Raw genomic sequence first — 22,766 nt, 5'->3', positions numbered from 1 at the left:
ATCCCAAGCAGGCTCCACACTGTCAGCATGGAGCTCGATGCGGGACTTCAACCCACAAATGGTAAGATCATGACCTGAGCCGAATCAAGAGTCAGATGCTTAACTGAGCCACCAAGGTGCCCCTGAAAATACAGATCTTAAAAATAAACCCTTAAAATAAAAATACAGAATATATAACTTTGTGTCAAACTTATTTTGAAAACTAGCTGACTTAATAGTCTAATGACTACAAATAACTTATCTCCTAGAGCTTCACTCTGCTCATCTGTAATAAGGATAGCTTTCCTTCAAGGTTATTCAGGGAAAAAAATCAATGTGGTAAGCATCAGTGTTCCATAAGTGTTCAATCAATTGCTATAATTCTAAAAAGTTATTAAAGGCTTCCAAATTTGTTCTACAGTTAGATAAATAAAGCAATGACATCAGTCCAGGAAAACAAAACAAGTCTCGTGTTTGAAAAGAGCTGACGGAAGGACATGTATCTGTTACTTCAAGGAAAGCAGCAAAGCTGAGATCCCTGGTTCAGTTTCTTTAAAATGTTATCAAGTGGCCTTTGGTCTCCCAAAAAGTTCCCTCAGACATGCTTTGTGTAGAAATCTTTCCCCCCTAAAAACCCTTTTCAATGTCATGACCCTAAAAAGCACTTTTCAGTTTGCTGGAATAAAAACAAGACCGGAATGATAAAGATAAGACTTGATAGAGCAAACCACATTATATTCACTGTAACGCAGGGTCATTAGTCTTTAAAAATATCTAATGCTAAGAAAAAGAATATGTACAGAAGTGCTTATATCCTCTAAATTTAACCTGCAGAAACCAATAAAACATTTTAATGTCTAAACACAGGAAATGCTGAACTTCAAGATTAAACCACAGTAATTTATTATAAATAAATAACTATCCCATAAATAAGTTTACTCTAATGACACAAAGCTTTTTCTTCTTGCCTGGTGCTTCTAAAGTCATCAAGTCAAGCTGTTTTCCATGAAGAAAATAAAGGCAGAATCTCAGGAGTTTGAATTATTATGTGTTTTACTATAGTTGTCTTTTTAGTCTATGGAAGCACTCTGCTACACTTTGGTTTTTAGCTTGGTCGTGTTTTTTTACTTAAGTTTCCAACCTCGCTTCAAATTACCAGTTGACCGTCGCATAGTGTAATGAAGTTGGTGGATTAGTTGAAATTAAAACCCAGAATCCTCTTTACCACCCTTCTTTTCAAGCACAGATCAATTATTTATGACCAAGTTCACCAACACTATGTTTTAATTTACAAAGCAGTCCATTTGAAGGCAGCTATAAATAAAGTAAATAGAATCTGGCCTCAGAACTTTTTGACCCCACACAGCATTGAAAGGAGATGGAAGGAAAGAAGCAAAGGAAGAAATACAAGAGGAGGAAAGAAAAATAAAAGAACAAAAGAGACCAATATCCACTGAGCTGCATCTATGCCAGAATCTTCCACAGAAAAGATTTCATTTATTCTCCACTAACCTGACATTACTTCACTTAATTCTCACTAGCTCATAAAGCAGATACTGTATTCCCCTTATGTAAGACCAAGAAACTATAGATCAAAAAGGCTAAATTGCTTACTGGGGGTCATGGAATCAGTAAGAAAACCAGAATTTGACCTGGGTTATCGGTGTGATTCCAGCACCTGGGCACTTCTTCTATCAGATGAAACAATTTCTACTATTTCTAAATATGAGTAGTTCAGGAATTTTCAAAATAATGAAAATAAATTAAAAAAAAATTTTTAATGTTTATTTTTGAGAGAGAAACAGAGCGTGAACAGAGGATGGGGGGGAGGGAGGGAGAGAGGGAGAGAGAGAGAGAGAGAGAGAGAATTCGAAGCAGGCACCAGGCTCTGAGCTGTCAGCACAGAACCTGACACGGGGCTCCAACTCACAAACCACAAGATCATGACCTGAGCCAAAGTCGGATGCCCAACCGTCAGAGCCACACAGGTGCCCCATGATTTTTTTTTTTAATGTTTATTTTTGAAAGAGAGAGAGGAGAGAGCAAGCGAACATGGGGGAAGGGCAGAGACAGAGGGAGACACAGAAACTGAAGCAGGCTCCAGGGCTCTGAGCTGTCAGCACAGAGCCCGATGCAGGGCTCGAACCCACAAACCGTGAGATATGACCTGAGCCGAGGTCAGATGCTTAACCAACTGAGTCACCCAGGTGCTCCGAAACAATGAAAATGAATTAAATAATATTTCCAAAGTATAACCCAAATAGCAAAACACCATCCATAGAACCATTTTTTCAACTACCTGTAAGAAATGCAAGTGTAAGGCTGGCACTGTTATGCTTTAAGACGTATATGAAATCACATGGAAAACAGCTGGAACCTCACAAGGAAATGGCCTGCAGAGAATACTGAAGCCGTAACCAGAAGCAAGACAAAGAGAATGTCCAGTCCTAATAATCTCTTACCTGCTGTACTTCACTTTCTCCATTTGAGATTTTCTCAGTGTAAACAAAGGAGTTGAATATCCGCTGCAACAGAAAATAAACAAACATTAGTTCCTCTAAAGACAGCCATTTTCTTTTTCTTTTTAATTTTATTTATATCCAAGTTAATTAACATATAGTGTAATAATGGTTTCAGGAGTAGAACTTAGTGATACAACACTTAACATACAACACCCGGTGGTCATCCCAGCAAGTGCCCTCCTTAATGTCCATTCCCCCTGCCCCCATCTCCCTCCATCAACTCTCGATTTGTTCTCGGTATTTAAGAGTCTGTAATTGTTTGCCTCCCTATCATCTTTTTCCTTCCTTTCCCCTATGTTCATCTGTTTTGTTTCTTAAATTCCACATTAAAGACAGCCATTTTCTAATGACAGTGTGTGTGCACATGAATAATTTGTTTACAAAACAGAATCAAGCAGAAAAAAATTTAATTAAAATAGTTATTTTACACAAAGAGATCCAAATATCAGCCAAAGTCAATCACACTTACATGAGCAATACCCAGGCACTTCCGTAGTGAAATAAACCAGATGTTACACTATACTTTTCATTTTCAAAAATACATTTAATTATAGATTTCCGGAGCCCGTGCCATTTTATCCAAGTGGTATAATCCGACAAAGTTGTGTTTCTCATTTGAATTCTGCACTCCCTGAATGCTGTAATTGTTTACAGACACTAAACTCTAACGCAATAAAGCTCTTTAAAAGGAATTCTTTCCATATCTTCTCATGTCCCTGGGTCCCACCAGTACCTACCCAATATTATCTATCACCTTCGTTACCCAAGCACCCCCTTGGGAGGGTAACATAATAGGGCTTGCCAAATATGTGCAGCCTTAAGATCCAGTTCTTACATGCCAGGAAATGGGACAGCCGTGCCAGGACATTAGTCCAAACTATGACATACAAGCACACACGCTCTTCCACTGCTCTCTGCCTAGCTAGTACCCACCCCCTCCATACATGGCCTGCGTTTAAAACCTCTCTGCAGACTTAGGACTTTACCAGACCCTACCCATTACTGAGCAATCACTAGAGATTAATATATAACAAACTGAAGAAATTAGAATCCAAGATACGTATCTGTTAGAGGCAAAAAAAAAAAAAAAAAAAAAAAAAAAAAAAAAAAAAAAGGCAGCAGGCTCCTCATTTACCCTAAAACGTTAAAGATACCATTGAACTCTCCAGATGAGTAAGGAGTCAGACCTGGAGATATTAGCCAAAATTTCTCTTTTTCCTTTCTATCCTACGGCCAAGGGTTTGTCAGCATCTGGGACAGCTTCCCAGACAGCCTAACACACCTGCATGGTTGTGGTGAGGAAGACAAGTGCCAAGTTTACCAAGTGCTGTGCAAAAGAGGAAAGATAAGGTGCTGGGGAAGGGGGGTGGGGGTGGGGGTGGGGGGGCGGAGGACTGTGACCGAATGGGATGGAATTACAGTCTGCAAATGTCTAATTACGAATTATCATAATTTTACCAGGCACTACTCATTCATTCAACAGATGTCTCTTTTCCTTCCCTAAAAACGTCTCTATTGATAGGAAAGTTCTACTAGGTAATGAATGCTTACTATAGGCAGACACTATTCTAAGCATGTTATATCTATTTACTTATTTGAATCTCATAAAACACCTTTGTGACGAGCACTATTATTATCTCCATTACACAGAGAAAAGAAGCAGGTTTGTTGAGTGTCTAATGCAATGCACATATTGTACCTTATATGTGCATCCTATTTAATCTTTATAAGAAAATTCCTGCAGCTTTAAAGATGAAAAACTAACACCCTGGGAGGTTAAATAGCTTACCCAGAGTCCCTTGGCAAGGCTGGAATTTGAACCCAGGCAGAGTGACTCGAGATCTGGTGCTCCTAACTCTATGATCTCTTGAGAATTTGCCACATGGTTGCCTGACATATATTAAAAAACACTTCTGTCAGGAGCTGGTACCCAAATATATGTACCTTACATGTAATTCCATAACTCAAAAGGCTCTACAAATCAGAAGTTTCACATAACACCTTTGTTAGCAAAATATGACATGACCGGATTTTACTTGGCAACCAATGGGTACTTATAGTCTTTATTAAGCCTCTTAGTGTGAATGTTCATTAATTTTGATGCAGATATCTTAATGCATCTGAATACTGGGTTCTGTTAGAGACCTCACTGGCGGTGTTTTATCATGAAGGGGCATTAGGATTCTGAACCCTAAGATCCCGTTTTGGGAAAGGGATTAGAAACTTGTTAACCTCATTCCTACAACCTGAAGTTCTGTTTTCTGATTGCAACAGAAATTATTAGTTTAATAGATTATAACATTTTTAGAAGCTGAGTCTGTGTCACTGCTATCTACTTTCCCAGACCATCTTCCGTATTTTCATGCAATTTGATTTTCAAAACCTACCCAGCACCATGAGAACATTGACGAAAAATGAACACAATTCATGTTGTGTCTCCAGATCTTGATGAGTGTTGCCAGTTGTCTTATTTCATTTCTGGCTGTGATCTTCCAGTTGATACCTTATGTGGCCTGTCCGGGAAGGTGCCCCCCGCCCAAAAGGTGACTGATGGAAGAACGCACGAGACAGCCCTGGGAAGCACACCACATCCGCCCACCAACGGCCAAACCTAATGAAGAATAAGATCATATCCTTCTCTTTTTCTTTCTTTTTTTTTTTTTTTTTTGGTTAAAATAAAAATTCCTCACTTGTAAAAAGGCATATATGTCAGGAAGTGTTCACAAGGCTGTGTTTCCATCCCTGCTTCACTCACTTATCATTTTAACAATTATCGATAATGATCACTAATGCTTTCATACAGATCTTTTTATGCCATAGAAGCATTTTTATATTCTCTGCACTTAACGGCTGGAATGATAAAAGAAAATTTAAAAAGCAAGAAAGACGTTTTAGATATGAACAGCACTAATTCTGTAGACTACCTACTTTATACAACCCTCTAACCTGCAGAAAGTGAAATCACCTGCAAGGGTAATAGTTTGGGGCTATGACCAAAGCCAACAATTTTTGCCCCTCTTTTCTCCCAAGCAGGGGAGGGATGGTAGAGGCCAAAAGGACCTGGACAAGAAACTTACGACTCAACAGGTCAGCCAGCCATGTCTGGTGCAAGGTTAAAAGTTTGGACTTGTGTGTGTGCACAAGATCTCAAGGTACAGAGTTAAGTTTTCACTACTCTGTAGGTCAAGTTCTAGCTTAAAATGCAGGGCCTGCTAAGCCAAGCTCTCAAAGGCTTAGGCTTCATTCTTTTATAGTTTACCATTTCACATAAAGGATCACATTTGATCTCCACAGTAACCCTATGTGGCAGACAGGGCAAGGATGTGAATCCAGATCTTACAGACTGAAAGCTACAGCTCAAACATTAGAAAATGTATCACAGGTTAAAAAAGAAAAAAAAAAAATCTAGTGCTGAGGTCTGAACCCAGGGCTTGCATTAAAAACAAGCATTGATTTTAGTGAAGCTATGAAATTTGTTCCCATCACCTTTTCTTCAGAATAATCTAGGAATCCTATACTTGCATGTAGAAAAAATGAGTATTGGGTATTTTTTCCTACCATTTTAAGCAGGATATAATGTGCTGGAATAACAATACATGTATCTAATTATCTGATGTCTGTCTATACACACACACACACACACACACACACACACACAACCAGTGAGTGGAGTAACTAAGAGTCCCAGCCAAAGGTTTGTTTGGTTCCATGAAGTTGTGGAAGGAAGAGAATACAAAGTTGAGTTTCTTGATTGTTACAGGAACTTGAAAAATGAAAATGAAGTTGTCTTAAACCATGAAAATGGTGAGCAACCCTAACAGGTCAGATTGCCCAGTGCTCTTGGATGATTTGCTCACTGTAACAGGGTTAGGGTACGGCTGGGCAGGGTGGACATTCTGTCCTCTGTTTCCAAGGTATCTCCCAATTCCCTGGAGAACAATTCCAGAAATCTGAACTCTTAATTTGAGTACAAACTGGAGGGAGTCTGAAGAAACTCTCCCCAGTGTACAAATCTCTGGAAGGAAAGGCAAAGATGCTGCCTGCCTCTGCCCATTACGCTTTCTCATTCTCAGATATTGTAAGTAAAAACAGGTTTGACTGTAAGGTGAAAAGATCATTAAAAATGGGTGAGGAGTTTTAAAAAGTTATTTTAAGTAAAAATATTTCACTGAATCCTCTTTATCAATTTACTTCCACAATCAAAAGAAAACAAGATACCTCATTTTTATGCTCATGAGAACAGAATACTCTGGACAAAAATGACCTTTCTCTCATTAATACACACTTTGGCAAGCTAGCAGTATCTTCTAGACTTAATTATATGCATATCCCATGACCCAGCATTTCCCATCTTTGGCATACACTGAGGAGAAATGTGTTCATATATTTATCAAAAGAGAAGCAGAAGAATGCTCATTGCAGTACTACTCATGAGAGCTCCAACCTGGAAAATATCCAAATGCCTATCAGCACCAGAACAAACTGTGGTGTGTTCACACTATGAAATGTTCAGTGATAGCAACGAACACACAACTGCAAACATGCATCAACATGGTGATACTCACAAACATAATATTAAGTGAAAGCAGCCAAACACTACAATGCGAAGTGTACAATTCTATTTACGGCAAATTCAAAACCAAGCAAAGCTCATCTATCTTGTCAGAAGTCAGGAGAGTGGTTATCCTTTGTGGGAGAATGAACAGACCAGGGCACGAAGATGGCTTCTCGGATGCTGCAATATTCCATTTCTTGATCTGGGTGCCTGTTATAAGGATGTATTCACTTTTATGAAAATTCATCAGGCACCTCTGTGTGCTTTTCTGTACGTATGTTATACTAAAATAAATTTAAACATACGTTCTAGGCAGTCTCTTTAAAATAACCCTAGTCAAATGTTTTCCTACGTTTTCAAAATTATTTATGCATAGAAAAGGGAAAAGAATCTATTAACTGGATAGAATACTATAAATACTCAAAAATCTATACCCAATCAGTAATCTAGATGAAATTGGGATTGTACCAACTAGAATCACCTAGTAATTCACAGATAAGGTCTCCAATGAGCCTTCCCTGAGGCTACATATTAATTGCTCCCTCATATTCTAAGTATGTAACATTACTCAGTTCTTGGGCTTCCCATCCAGTGGCACTGTACTAACTTGAATTTTTAGCAAGGAAAAAAAAAGGTGTCTTTATCGGAGTTTCATCCAGCCTGCATATTCTAAACTTACAACACAATTTAATCAAATCTCCTCTTTGCATATTCTGTTCTTTTATTTCCTAAAGCACTGCCTTCCTCCTCCTCCCCCAGAGAGAAAGTTCAACTCATGAAGTTAGAAATGAAAAGAGTCATGTAACAATTGAATACAACTCCCCCTACCTCTGCTGTAAGAGAAGGAAAAATATCCTGGGATGGGCACGCGTGTGCGTCTATGTCCCCCCCCCACCTCTTAAGGGTTGCACCTCATTCTCTGTCCCCACTCCACCTACTCCTATCTGCCACCTCTTTTGCTCCCAAATGTATTTAATTGAGCCTGCTTAACAGATGGCAAGAGAACCTGCTTTGCTGGAACAGGAACAATTACATGAGTGTTTAATAAGATGGTCAGTCCAGACAGTTGGTTCCACCTTCACGCCTCCAACAGCTCTGCCAAATCTTAACTAGATATTTAAATGAATGGTATAGCACAACAGCACAGTGAAGAAATGAATACCTCTACAAGCCTAATGAAATTCTGTTGTCTCCCCTCCCTGATCTTTGCTAAGAAAACGCAGAACTGAGTTTTTATTCACAGGCTTATTCTCTTGATGTTTACAGGTCTCTGTTGCAAGCCAATTTGGCTGACAGTTAACTAATAACTTCATTCAGCTCTGGATCTCTTCCTAGGATTCTAGGAATTGTGGCCAAAGGGGAGGAAAATATAGATTACCACCATTATGTCAAGAAGCTGACCAACATTAGCCATTAAAAGACAAAGTGCTGTCGTTACAACAAACTCCAACAATCTCTGGGCAGGGAGTTAACAGCAACCTAATTTAAGTGTTGCAGGAAAAAAAAAAACCCAAAAAACAAAAAACATACAATGACTTTATTTTCCCCTACGCACACCTCATGCATAATCTTTCAGTAGGTTTTTAAGGGATCCCTCCTGCCCAGATTAGACATTGTCTGATTTTTACCAGATTGTTTAGCCTCACATTGTTAAACATATGGAAGGTCCAGAAAAATGACCTTATCTGTGGAAGCTCATCATTCTGCATTTTGAAGTCATGAATCGGGTGCTACAAATGTTGGTCATTTTCTCAAATCTCTAAACTTGTTCATTTTGGATGTAAGTGGCTCAAGAAAATAGTTTTCCAAGAGTACTGAAAAGGTTTCCGCTAAAAAGCACAATAAAAAATAACCTAGAGGCACCTGACTGGCTTAGTAGGTTGAGCATCTGACTTCGGCTCAGGTCATGATCTCATGGGTTGTGAGTTCAAACCCCGCATTGGGCTCTGTGCGGCCAGCTGGGAGCCTGGAGCCTACTTTAGATTCTGTGTCTCCCTCTTTCTCTACCCCTCCCCCACTTGCACTTTCTCTCTCTCTCTCTCTCAAAAATAAACATTAAATTTTTTTTTCAAATATACAAGTATTGTTCTAATTACATGTGTTAGGGGTGGGGGTATATTACATATAATTATGTTGTCATATTATCAAGGGCCCAGAATGGATTCAGGTGCTTTACAACATATTTCATTTAATACTTACAACAACCCTTCATATAAGTTACTATGTACTCATTTTACAGAGGAGGAAACTGAGCTTCTGAGACTCTAACTTGTCCACAATTGAACATTACTAAGAAAATGGCCAAGTCTAGATGTTAAATTTGCCTTACCCTAAAGTTTATGTATTGTCTTCTAAGTAAATACCATTTTTTTTAATGGTTATTTGTAAAAGAGAGAATGCAAGCAGGGGAATGGCAGAGAGGGAAGGGGATAGAGAATCTGAAGCAGGCTCTGTACTGAGAGCAGCAATCCCGATGCGGGGCTCAAACTCATGAACCATGAGACCGTGACCTGCACCTAAGTCGGACCCTCAACCAACTGAGCCACCCAGGTGCCCCTACGTAAATACCATCTTAATAGAGAAAAGTTATTCAAAATCTAGAAAGTGCCCAAAATAGGAATAGGGCTTCCCTGTGAATATTGAATTTAGAATATATCTTCTTTCCTCCCCACCCCACTCCCATCTCAAAATGGAGCATGTTTCCTTTATAATGGATAAGGATGAACATTCTTCAGAGTAACCACACTCATGAAAAGGGGCATACATTCAGTTACAACTAACTAAACTCTACAAAAAACTAGATCACTACCCTGAGAGCTTTCACTGAAAAAAAATAAATACAAGGGCTTATGCTTGATCCTCACCATAAAAATCAGATCCTGAACACCACAGCGACTTGGAAGAAATAGGGCTATTCCCATTTCATGACAAAGGGCAGTGCATAGGAAATGAAAAGCATGGCAAAGGAAGAGGCGGGGACTGGGAATTTAAAACTAATCAGCACACAACAGACAACCCTGTGCAAATGGTACACTGGGTACACATATCCCAGCCCAACAGATTTCCTTATTTTAAGGTTGTATATATAAAAAATGATAACAGCTACCGCTTACTATCTGTCTGGCACTAGGTACTTTTCACATATATTAACTCACTTAACCTCATGAACGTGAAAAGGCATTTCAATAGACTGCACTAGAGGCGCCTGGGTGGCTCAGTCAGTTGAGCATCTGGCCCTCGATTTTGGCTTAGGTGGTGATCCCAGGGTCATAGGATTGAGCCCTGCATCTGGCTCTGTGCTGAGCATGAGGCCTACTTGGGATCCCTGACCCCACCTACCGCCACTTCTCTCTCTGCCCCTCATCCACTCTCAAAAAAAAAAAAAAAAAAAAAAAGCACTAAAATCATTATGAATTTATTTCACATGCTATCTTGATATTCTATCATTACTCTATTGTTAATCTGTTAAGAATATTTTCTGAATGATAGTAATTCCATGACAGTTGGAGGTACAGGGGGACCAAAATTACCTGTATCAAACTGAAGTCCTAGCTCATTCTTAACAGCTTCCCACTGATGGTAATCTCTCCCTTCTCTGACCTTCTGCAGCAAAGACTCTACGCAACAATTTAAAGAATACGTTCACTGTCGAAAATTTGAAAATTTGCAAAGGAAGAAGAAGGGAAAAAAATCCATTGTCTGACTACTCAGTAAAAACTACTATTTACATTTTACTTTATTCTCTTCTACTCTTTTGGATTTCTAGGTTCTAACTTTGTTGTAAATTTTTGATAACTGGTCCATGCCATGATTTCTTAGCACAGGGCATTTTACCTAGTGAGCATGAATAAGCATTTGCTTATCCATTAATCTAGGCCTTAAATCATTCAGATGATTTTGGTTGCTTACTCAACCAGCTAGAATGAATGAATGTTTAAAAATTTAAACAAGGAGGAAGGTATCCTTCCAAGATAAAATATGTTCCTCTTCTTTCAACAATTAACAAAGTCTCCCTCGCCCCATCTCTGTTTTTCCTTCTTTGTCTTCTTTGGGCTCTAAATACATACACACACAGCCGTTTGCATACTTCAGGTTCAGGGTCGCAAAAGAACTCAACTTATGAATTTCTTAGTCTGATGCCATTTAACTTAACACCCTTCAAGCCAACATGAGCTCTGAATAGTAAAAAGCATGTGGGAAAGTCACAAGTCAGTGACAAGTGTCACCTTTACAAAGAGCTGCCTGTTTTGGTCAACTCTATCCCTCAAAAGAAATTACAGGGGAAAAGGAACAGCCTGTAGTCTGATTTAGCAGGGAAAATCTAAAGCAATAATGTTAGCAAGCAAAATTCCTGGTCTTGATCACTTGATTTCCTGTTGGAGCATTCAAAACCAAAAGAGTGGCTAAGTAAATATGAACCCAGAGAACAAAGACAGGCAAAAGAAGCCGGAAACACTTCCCCCTAAATACAATAAAACTTCTGAAGGGTTACTGGAGTTTTGTTGTTATTTGTTGTTGTTTTGGCTTTCAAAGAGACTAAGAGAAAAAGGCAAGCAAATGAGTTCCACATGTTGGAAAGACTCAGCCTTTAGCCAATGTAACTTGATTATAAGTAATATTCATGACAATGCATGGCAACCTCTCAGAAGCGGAAAGTTGAGTTGCCCAAACGCTTTGTAGATGGTGCCAAATTTCCACTCCCCTGCTTCCACTCTTCGAACTCCTAATTCCTCCACTCTCCACCTCCTAGATCTCCATTAAGCCTTTTACTTTTTTGTTTCACCTTGAAAGAAAAAAGAGGGGTTATGGAGTGGCCGTGCATTTATTCTTGGGAGCTGGTGGCACTTTAAGGGTATAGCTTCAATATTCAAGCGTTCTGCGTGTGCACAAACCCATTCAAATGCGCAGGTCTTTAGGAATCCAGCCCTCAAGGACAAGGGGAACTGGAAACACTGAAATGCTTAACCTTCCAGACCTAAGCAAAGATGTTTAATTAATAACACAATCAGTCATGTCCTTTCTGAAGGCGTCAGACACCATGTAAGACGTGGCCCCATACTCTTGAGGAGCTCACTCTCTAATCAGAAGGAGAAATTAAAAATAAAGAGTGGTCAACAATGCAACACAGACTTGGTGTGAATTTCGTGTTTGCCATAGGCCCAAGGTGCTGGAGTGGGGGGTTTAAGGGAGACAGACTCCAAAGAGATGGGGCTTGAGGTTGAGAGCTTGGGTGAGAGCATTTCAGAGCATTCACAGAGAAGGCCTGGCACATAGTACTAAGTACGTGGGGCCATGCAAGCGTTCTACAAGCTTGGGATGCAAGAATGAGTATAACAGACAAAATCCCTGCCCACGTGGACCCTACATTCTAGGTCCCTTGGCTTCAAGATAATCTTTCTGAAGAGCTTACTATCCACTGGCCCCATATACTTGGAAATGCAGTGTCCAAAGATAAAGACATTGCTTCTTTCCCAGAAAAGCTCGTATTCTAAAGAGGGACTCTGAAATCAGTAATTATGATACAAAGACAGTTTCACAAGGGGAGCTTTGGGAAATAAAACTGAACTAAATGGAATAGGAATGATAGGGCTATACTATGGAGGTTTTTCAAGCCAGAAAGAGAAGTTGGATTTTATGCATACGGTAGGCACTTAGTAAATAGTTTTTGAGTGAGTAAATGAATAAATGTATGTTGGCCAAGAAATAAAGAGCTGCTAAAAGGATTTTTAGCTGGGAAGTGACAATGATGAAATAGGTGATTTAAGAATGTTTATATTCCACGTGCTCAGAGCCATGCACCCACTTTCCTAACTTCTCACAAAGGCAAAAAATCTAGGCCATTTAGAAACCAGTTATTATCCCAAGGGTCTGTGACAATCCTAAGAGCCAAATGAACTGGATCATCTAGCATGACACTTGAGGGACCGTGACCTGAAGTTTCCCATGTGTCTTATCTCCTCCGTAAAGTTATAAAAATCCTCTGAGGGACAGTTTTATTCAATTGTGCAATCCCAATAGCACTTACAACAGAGCAATATTAAGGAAGGAGACTGAAAAATACTTGTTTAAAAAAATAATTTAAAAATAACTTAGTGCAAAACAACTGCTGGGGTTTAAAGCACAGTTGCAGTGTTACATCCTGAGATGAGGACGAGTTTTCGACATTTCAAAATACGCCACCATGGAGGCCATTTGGGCTGTCTCTCGCATAAGATGTTCACTGCTATCCTATCCAAATAAAGAGAATTTTCATAAATGCAATTCTGGCAGTCTTATTTAAAAGTGATACTTTTTCAGTACAATCATTAAGCACGGGAACTGTAAACTGAAATATCACAAAACCCGAATAATTAATAATGTCAAACTGCAGCTCTGTACAAACTAGTTCTATGGCAGGGGTGGGGGCGTGGGTGAGTCATTTAGCCTCCCTAGGTCTAGTGCCCCTCACCTAGAAAATGGAAAACTGAGTTGGATTATAGAAAACTCACTGATCCTAAAATTTCTATTCTACTATTGTGCTAGAATTTTCCTGAAATACCAATTTGAGAAGCAACTAATGCTAGGTATTTCTGCCATATGGATGGATGTTTCAAGAAAATTACATTTGCTGAGATCTGAATTGCTAAATATATATATATATATATATATATATATATATATGAACAAACCTATCCCTGAAACTTGCTACAGGAGTAGCCAAGTAGTCAAAGGATTTTTTTTTTTTAAGATGAAAATTTCAATAGACAAAACCAATCTTGAGAATGGTGAGTTTAAATGTGGATGTTTAAGACATGAATCAAAGCAGTTAGCCTTTTCAGAATAAATGTGATGCTAATATGATTACATAAATGTCTCCCAGGTCCAACTGCCTGTATCGTTTTTCAGGCTCTCCCAGCAAGGGTGCCTGTCACGCATATCGAATACCATGGTAACAACCCTAGCCTGTGAAGGCTCCTGCACCACATGCCAGGATTCTCAATAATTATTAACTAACATTTTGATGAATGATGGCTCTCTGGGCTCAGATTCACAATGTAATTTTAATGAATAAATAAATGCTGGTTAGAAATGTTCTTCAAATTTTAGGGCTACAAAAATAGTGAGAGGGGAATTAAAAAAAAAAACACACCAAAAATCCTGTTACCAACTGGGTGGTCTCAGAGTTTAGATTTGTCCTCATTTTCTAAGCTGTAAGAAGGAGGTAATAGTAATAGCTACCTCACAGGGGGTTTGTGAGGTTCAATGCAGATATAGCACTTATTCCATGCATACAATAACAGCTCAATGAATGGTTACTTTTTTAAATCCTCCAAAAGGAACAATTATTCCCAGGAATAATGAGTCATTTGAGGGGCACCCGGGTGGCTCAGTTGGTTAAGTGTCCGATTCTTGATTTTGTCTCAAGTCATGATCTCACGGTTCACGAGTTCAAGCCCCCATCAGGCTCCATGCTGACAGCGCAGAGTCTGGGTGGGATTCTCTCCTTCTCTCTCTCTGCCCCTCTCCTACTCGTTCTCGCTCTCAAAATAAATAAACTTAAAAAAAAAAAAGTCATTTGAGATTACCCACATCCCTATCCCAACGTCAGAAACTCTCCTACATCAGTTTTTTTGAAGCCTTATATTAAGACAAATTTAAAAGTCCCTATTTCCAGGAAATGTCTTTCACATTAGCTTGCAGTGCCTTTACAAGGTTGGCTCCCAGGCTCAACCTACTGGTTTCCTCAGATTGCTTTACGAATCCACATGCAAGAAGGGTCCTTGGGAAAATGACTTTTCCCCTTGATTACTGATGGTACCACCTAATGGGGTACACACCCGAGGGGCTGCAGGAGAGGAAGAAATGTACGAATTGGCTCTACCTTCAACAGAATCCAAGGGCTCACCTGAGACACCTTCCCAGGCCTACCCCAGAGGCAAAAACAATTAAATCCCCTTTAGTGCTATCACTGAACTTTCGTATTATATTACAGGTAATTGTTTATAGGCACTGGTAGTGACCTCACAGGAGGCCCATGCTCACCTGGAGAGGAATGTGGGGGTGAAGGTCTGGGCTGTGGAATCATCCAGGCCTCAACTCTCTCAGCTGCGTGACCAGCACAAGTTATTTAAACTTTCTGGGCCTTTTCCTCATGGAAATTTAAGCGACCTACCTCCAATCCTGCAGGGACAGGACAGATTGATAATCAGCACCTCCTAGGTGTGCTATTAGAATTAAATGGGACAGTGTCTGGCATGGTGTTTTTGCCCAATTAAGCATAAGCTGGTTGGAAAACTGTTATCATTTTCCCTAAATATCCAGCATAATCACCAATCGATGTCCAATAAATGCTTACTGAGTAAATAAAAAAAAAAAATGAATACAACGCACTCATTTGACAGAAGAGGAAACTAAGTCTCAAGGAAGTCATGTGATAGGTCGCCAAAGAGGGATAGGACACTGTTTGGACACTGGCTTCTCCTAGCTTGCAGTCTGCCGCTATTACATTTTTTTTTTTAATGTTTATTTATTTTTGAGACAGAGAGAGACAGAGCATGAACAGGGGAGGGTCAGAGAGAGGGAGACACAGAATCTGAAACAGGCTCCAGGCTCTGAGCTGTCAGCACAGAGCCCGACGCGGGGCTCGAACTCACGGACCGCGAGATCATGACCTGAGCCGAAGTCGGATGCTTAACCGACTGAGCCACCCAGGCGCCCCCGCTATTACATTTTTAATATGCTGATTTCTCATGTAATTTTAAAAATCTGGCTGTACTGCATATGTAACTAAAACACTAAACCCGACTTATTTACCCCAAAATGCCAGTTGGAACAGGAAGGAAAAATATGTTACCGAAAACTACTGAACAAGGACAAAACCAGAACATCACATTATTCTCCCCAAGTAAATATTTAATTTGGATTCAGTTCCTGGAAGGGAGCATGGTATAGTGGAAAGAGTATGGGATCTGGAAGCAAGGAGGTCAGACTCTGCTCCACTACTTTCTGTGGGGTTGGAGGCAGGTTGCTTGAAGTGTCCAGAGCCTCAATTTCCCCCTACCTAAAAAAGGGTGTTAGAATATCTACCTTGGGCAGAGACTGCTAATAGTTAATAAGATTTCTTTTATGGGAGGGTGAAAATGTTCCAAAATTAGATTATGCTGATGGATGCACAACTCTGGAAATATTCTAAAAACCATGTAATTTTACACTTTAAATGGGTGACATTATGGAATGTAAACTTATCTCACCAGTATCTGCCTCATCGTCAGAGCTACGAAGACTTACTATCTATGTGAGGGATGTGACAGCACATAGCAGGTGCTCCATATTACATAGATTGAATTCCTATCACTGGAACAGCGGTTATCCAACTTGAGAGGCACAACACAAATCCTGGTTTGCTTGTTATGAAATGCAGGTTCCTCGGCCCCACCTCCATAGACAAGGAGTCCACAGACCCAAGGGAGGCAAGTGTGAGTATCCTTGAGGTAGTTCTCATGGAGATGGCCTACTAATCACTGGGAAGTTCTACACCAGGGAAGCTTTCAGAACACAATACCTCTACTCTCTCTCTCTCTCTCTCTGAAATGTCAGCATGGTCTCTCTATACTGAATTTCTGTATAAACCCAAATTTCTGTGGAGTGTACTTTAAAGTATGATCTAGCTAAAAGAAATGTCTGTAAAAGAAGGAAAAACAGGGAGGGAGATGGAGAGAGAAATACCCACTACTGCTGGCCTCTTAAATGGGGACCGGGAGGGCATATTCCAAATCTTCAGACTATACAGCTGCTCTCCACCTGCAGTCACCACGTTCAGGATTAGAGATGAAGCAGCTTTGGATGGGGCTTCCCGAGGGGACAGGAGGAAGAAAAGCAGGAAAGCACTTTGATTTGTACCACCTCTGCCTTACCCCCACTCTGACAGGTATGTGAGTATCCTTGTTTTATAAAAGAGGAACTAAGGTTTGCCAGGACCAAGCAGTTTCCTCCAAAGTCACACATCCAACCCACAGCACAATGGAGCTGATCTTCCTACAACTCTGGACTTCCCTAGAGGCTAGGGTTCAAATATGGGGCCGAGATCTCTTAGTCCCCCAAACTTCTGTGGCAGTGAATAAGCTTCCTTTGTCCTAGCTTTAGCCTCCTTCAGCTAAATGTTCTGGAAATGCTCACCCTCCCCTCGTGGCCCAACTTCGTTTTCTGTTTAGTGAACACAGACTCTGGATTGACTCTGAGGTAGGCTCTAGAAGCCTTAGTATTAAGACTGTCCTATCCTAAAAGCTCCCAATGCCAGGGAGAAAAGGGAAGAATAAGCAGAAGTTGTGGGTAGTGGCCAGCAGGAAGAAGGGGACATCTGACCCAATGTGAGACAAAGTTACCTGGAGCCTCGGTCCCAGCAGGAGTTATTAAAGCCTCATGTGCAGAGCAGGGGAGATAGCAGGAAGGTTGGTAGGTTTGCCTGCTTTTGACCCGGTATTCACATTTGCCAATAGCCCCTCACCTGCACTTTTGATTTTCTCTACTAATGAGACTTTGTACAAAGTCACAGAGACGAAATGAAAGAGGGGAAAAACGTATCCTGTAACTCTCAACTATCTTTCATGAATAGATCACACCATGCATAGATAGTATTCTCTAGAGTAATGCTTTAAAAAACAAATATGGTGACTGGCTTACAAATGGCATGGTTAGACTGCATTCTTGAGCCAAGAGTTAATTTGCTAAATAAAACTATTTAAAATAGAACAGTGCTGGTAACTATTTGCCAATTCTTCACTTATTAATACACAGCTTCAAACCTAGAGGCAGGGTAGATGGTGCTGTATCAAGGGTCCAAGAGTTAGTTCGTGGAGCCTGGCTAACTAAGTATTTGCATTATTTTTCAATGGCTGCAAAGCCTCAGAACTCCAACTTCGCAGACTCAAGTAATTGCCTCCTCCCCTCCCCCCCCCCCCCCCCCCCGCCATATTCACCTCTTATTGACACCCTGCCTCTCTCTACAAGACACTGATAATAGAAACAAACCCTCTTCCTGTTACCTTCTGAAGCTGCTGTCTTAACCCTCCTCCTCCTGACACAGCCTTTCAAAGTAAAAATAATAAGCCTCCTTTATAGAGGAGGAATCAGAGCTAGTGAGTGGCAGGGCAAGATCTGAACTCAGACACATTTGACGTCAAGGCCAAGGCTCTTACCACTTGCAGGTCCAAACTCTCCAGCTGATTACCGATCAACTCAGAGTAAAAGCCCACCTCCATACCCTATGTCACGCATTCCCTTGACTGCTCTCCTGCCCTCTTCCTGCCTCAATCTGCTCCAGACGCATTGGCCTCCAGGCTGCTACTCAGACTGGCTGAGCACTTTTCAGCCACAGGTCCTTTGCACTTCCTGTTCCCTGTGCCTCGGCATGGACTTGCTCCCTCCTTGCTCAAATGCCATTTTATACAAAATAGCAACCCAGTGTCCCTTCTCATATCTGACGTGTCCTAGACTTTATTTAGGCCTTGCTGTCTGTCCCTCCATTTTGGTATGTATGACACATGAGCAAGACTCTGTTTTGTTCCAACGGTGACCCCAGTACCTAACACCACCCAATTAACGAACACATGAAAGAGGCACTGACTCATGGTATATATGCCATGCAAGAAACACCCTACTGGGAATTCTTAGAATCCTTCAAAAAGGCTTCTTCCGGGGTGCCTGGGTGGCTCAGTCGGTTAAGCGGCCGACTTCGGCTCAGGTCATGATCTCTCGGTCCATGAGTTCGAGCCCCGCATCAGGCTCTGTGCTGACAGCTCAGAGCCTGGAGCCTGTTTCGGATTCTGTGTCTCCCTCTCTCCGACCCTCCCCTGTTCATGCTCTGTCTCTCCCTGTCTCAAAAATAAATAAATTAAAAAAAAAAAAGGCTTCTTCCCCTGCCTAGAACATACTTTGCCTCTAGTTTTCCTGCTAAGTGCACCATTAAGACTCTTTGGAAAGTCTTTTCTGATTTCTCTGCAGTGCGGATATCACACTACTGTAACAGAATGCACTGCAATTTGTTTACATATCTACCTCCTAAGTCCACTACCTTGTGAGTTTCTAGAAGACAAAGACCGATTCTTATCTTTGAATTCTCAGTACGTCATAGGCACATCCTTGTTGACTACATGGTATAAAAGCTACCTTCTAATATGCTCTGCAGAAGTGGTCAGTATTTAGGTTGGCAGAAGAGTCTGGTATTAACCAGAACCATGACATGAAAGATTTTCCAGCCACAGAAATAGTATCATCAACCAAATCAGTCCATGTACAAACATACTAAGCCTGTACTGGTGTAGCAAACATTTTTTCTACGTTTGAGCAACAAAGAGACATCAGTGGGTAATAAGCAAATTAATAAGCGGAAATGCATTCTAAACACATTTCTAGAGATAGGAGTTCTGCCAGAGTTTATGTGCACGTTGGCCTTGTTTACCTTCCCCAAATAAGTTTCGGGCAGGCTTCTTTGTAACTGTTCTAGTCTGTCCCTCTCTCATGCCTGCATGTGCACACATACCTACGTGACTTTTTGTACCCTGTATATACACTCACATTTACCCTAGTCACTAATGAAAGCAAATGGACAGAAGGCAGAGATATTCACTAGGCATCTCAAGTCCTGGGACTCTGTTCATGACAAATTAAATGTCTGCCTGGATTCCTCCCTTCCCAATCTCTTTAACCCTAATTAAGAATTGGAAGAATCCATAAACACTATGAAAATGCAGGCAGGTGAACATTTTGCTTAATGTCAGCAGAATTGCATCAGACTGCAGTGAACTAGAGTCCCCACAGCTGTCTGATTTTTGGAGCCTGGGAGGATTTCCTTTTAAAAGGTTTTGGGGTGGCATTAAATAAGGGTGCTTTTTGCTTTGTCCACAATGCATTAATACCAAGTTTAAGGAATGAAGCCAGTGGAGAAACATTCCATGTGATGAACAGACTTGCTCTACATTACAGAAATAGTTCAATGTGATATACAATTAACTGCCAATAAGATTTCCTCAGACCATTTTTTTTTTTAACGAAATTCCTCCTAGAGAATAAGGCTCAAGGAAAAAATGTTTTATTTCATTCTTCCTCCTTTAAAAAAAAAAGGATGTAATATTGACACACATCTGAGCTCATTCTTGCCAATTAACTGTTCAAGGAAAGAGTTGACCCATTAACAGTATTGGGGAAAAACCTAGTACTACTCTTTGACTTAACCAGCTAAATAAAACTAAAAGGTATGTCTCAATATTTTCACTCTTTAAACGTGGTCTTTCCCTAATTAACTCTTCCCCCTACATGTATACATATGGACTTTTAAGATCTTGTCAATGACTTTGATTGTTCAAATGTCCTTTCTTAAAGCTAAGTTTTCCCATATCATTTCAAAGTTGCTAGCCTTCGGGGTGCCTGAGTGGCTCAGTTGGTTAAGTATCCCACTTCGGCTCAGGTCATGATCTTGCGGTTCGTGAGTTCAAGCCCCATGTCGGGCTCTGTGCTGACAGCTCAGAGCCTGGAACCTGTTTCAGATTCTGTGTCTCCCTCTCTCTCTCTCTCTGCCCCTCCCCCCCTTCACGCTCTCTCAAAAATGAGTAAATTTTTAAAAAATTAAACACACACACACACACACACACACACACTGCTAGTCTTCAACCTCTAGGAAGGAAGGTTGAGATGCATTGTGGAGGTGAGATGGGGAAAAAATCGAATGGCCCCAGAAAACGCTAAATTGTTCAGCTGCCAGAAACCCGCACAGAAGCACCCCCAGTTCTTCCAATTAAACTACAGGGTAAAATGCTGAGTGCAATTTTAAGTTCAAAAGTAAGATTCTGTGCTATCAGATCCTGACTACAAAGGATACCCGAATCTTTTCCTGCCAGGCACTGTGCTACTTCAGGGGACACCAAAGGACCCGAATTATAGAATCATATCAATGTTAGTCTCAAAGGCATCTTTTTCTCTTTCTGTTTTTATTCTAGCCCATCTTTATCAATCATAGACAACAAGATGAAAAAGATGATTGGGGTAAAATCATGGAGGATATAGAAGCAAGGCTGGGAAGAGTTACAGGTATGAGGGACCCTTTGAAGCAATGTTCTAGAGCAGAGAAATAAACTGATCTGATACAGACCTGAAGTAGGATAATTTGGCAGCGATAGAAGACCCATTATTAGCCAAGTAACACATAAGATACTGTTGAACATGAAGATTAGGGTCAAAGGCTGTTGTGGATTCAAATCCCAGCTCTGCCAATTAGTAGCTGAGTAGCCCAGAGCACATTACTTAACTCCAAGACTCCCCTCTGCCCACAACTTCTACCTTATAGGACTATTGTTAGTATTAATAAGATATTCCTTTATCTCAGTACTACAGTAGCCAATGTATGTAACTACTCAATAAATGACTTTTGTTTTGCTATTGTAATAAACCCAAGGGCGGGGGGGGGGGGGGGGGGAGATGGAAGGTCTACAGCTAAAAGAAAGGGACGGTTACAGGGGCATTTCTGATCTTTCAGTTGTTAATTGGTTGTGAGGGTATTGATAGATGTATCAAAAATGCCAAAGAAGTTTGAAAGCCGGGTAATTACAATTCTAGCAATGATAGATTCCATTTTCACGGCATTAGTTTTACCTAGTCAAAACGAAAAAAAAAAAAATAGGTAAGAGAGGGGCAATGTTCCCTACAGTTACTACAAAGGCAGAAAAAGATAAAAGCAAAGTTCTGAAAGTACCCCCATTCTTCTCAAGCAGATGGGGTACAGGCATTAATAAGCCATTTCTGTTACAAAAGGGATTTCTTAAAAAAAATCCACGGAATTAAAAACATTTTTTGGAACTACATGAAACTTATACTCTTACGAAAACAAGCACCAACACCCTAGACTCATGAATTCAAATCCCATTTTCCCAATTCAAAACTGATACCTGGGACAGCATGCAACTAGAACAGGATATAACCCAATGAAAGGGAGGAAAAATATAAGTAAGATTTCCGTTTTTATTTTTTTTTTTAATTTTTTTTTTAACGTTTATTTTTGAGACAGAGAGAGACAGAGCGTGAACAGGGGAGGGGCAGAGAGAGAGGGAGACACAGAATCTGAAACAGGCTCCAGGCTCTGAGCTGTCAGCACAGAGCCCAACACAGGGCTCGAACTCACAGACTGTGAGATCATGACCTGAGCCGAAGTCGGACGCTTAACCGACTGAGCCACCCAGGCGCCCCAAGATTTCCGTTTTTATTTTTTTTATGTTTTAGCGTTTATTTATTTTTGAGACAGAGACAAAGCATGAACGGGGGAGGGTCAGAGAGAGGGAGACACAGAATCCAAAACAGGCTCCAGGCTCCGAGCTGTCAGCACAGAGCCAGACGCGGGGCTCAAACCCACAGACCGCGAGATCATGACCTGGGCCGAAGTCAGCCGCTCAACCGACTGAGCCACCCAGGCGCCCCCAAGATTTCCGTTTTTAAATGTCAGATGTCAGCACTGTAGAACCATTTCCTTTCCATGCCATTAAATTAGGGGCATCCATCACTTCTTTTAGAATTTTTTTCAAGAAAAAATACAGATTAGATTAGAAATACCAAGGGCAACAAAATTATTTTTGAATACCAGTAATGATAACACTTCTTTAGAAATCCCACAAAAATTGTTTAAAGTACTCTAAATCTCATGACTCTACAAAAGTAAAGCACTAGTGTTACCAAAGCAATAAACCTAG

At 40.5% G+C, this 22,766-nt stretch overlaps 1 protein-coding gene across 1 annotated transcript in view; it reads right to left on the bottom strand.

Moving 5' to 3' along the window:
* CACHD1 (cache domain containing 1) overlaps positions 1 to 22,766 on the bottom strand; it is a 209,480-nt gene that overhangs the window by 120,033 nt on the left and 66,681 nt on the right. The window contains exon 2 of the mRNA XM_042952006.1: positions 2,442 to 2,504. Within this exon, the coding sequence (XP_042807940.1) occupies positions 2,442 to 2,504 (63 nt within the window). The remainder of the gene's footprint in view (positions 1 to 2,441; positions 2,505 to 22,766) is intronic.

This window comes from Panthera leo, chromosome C1, assembly GCF_018350215.1.
Source record: "Panthera leo isolate Ple1 chromosome C1, P.leo_Ple1_pat1.1, whole genome shotgun sequence".
NCBI classification, from domain to species: Eukaryota; Metazoa; Chordata; class Mammalia; order Carnivora; family Felidae; genus Panthera; species Panthera leo.
This window is presented reverse-complemented; position numbering and strand designations above follow the sequence as displayed.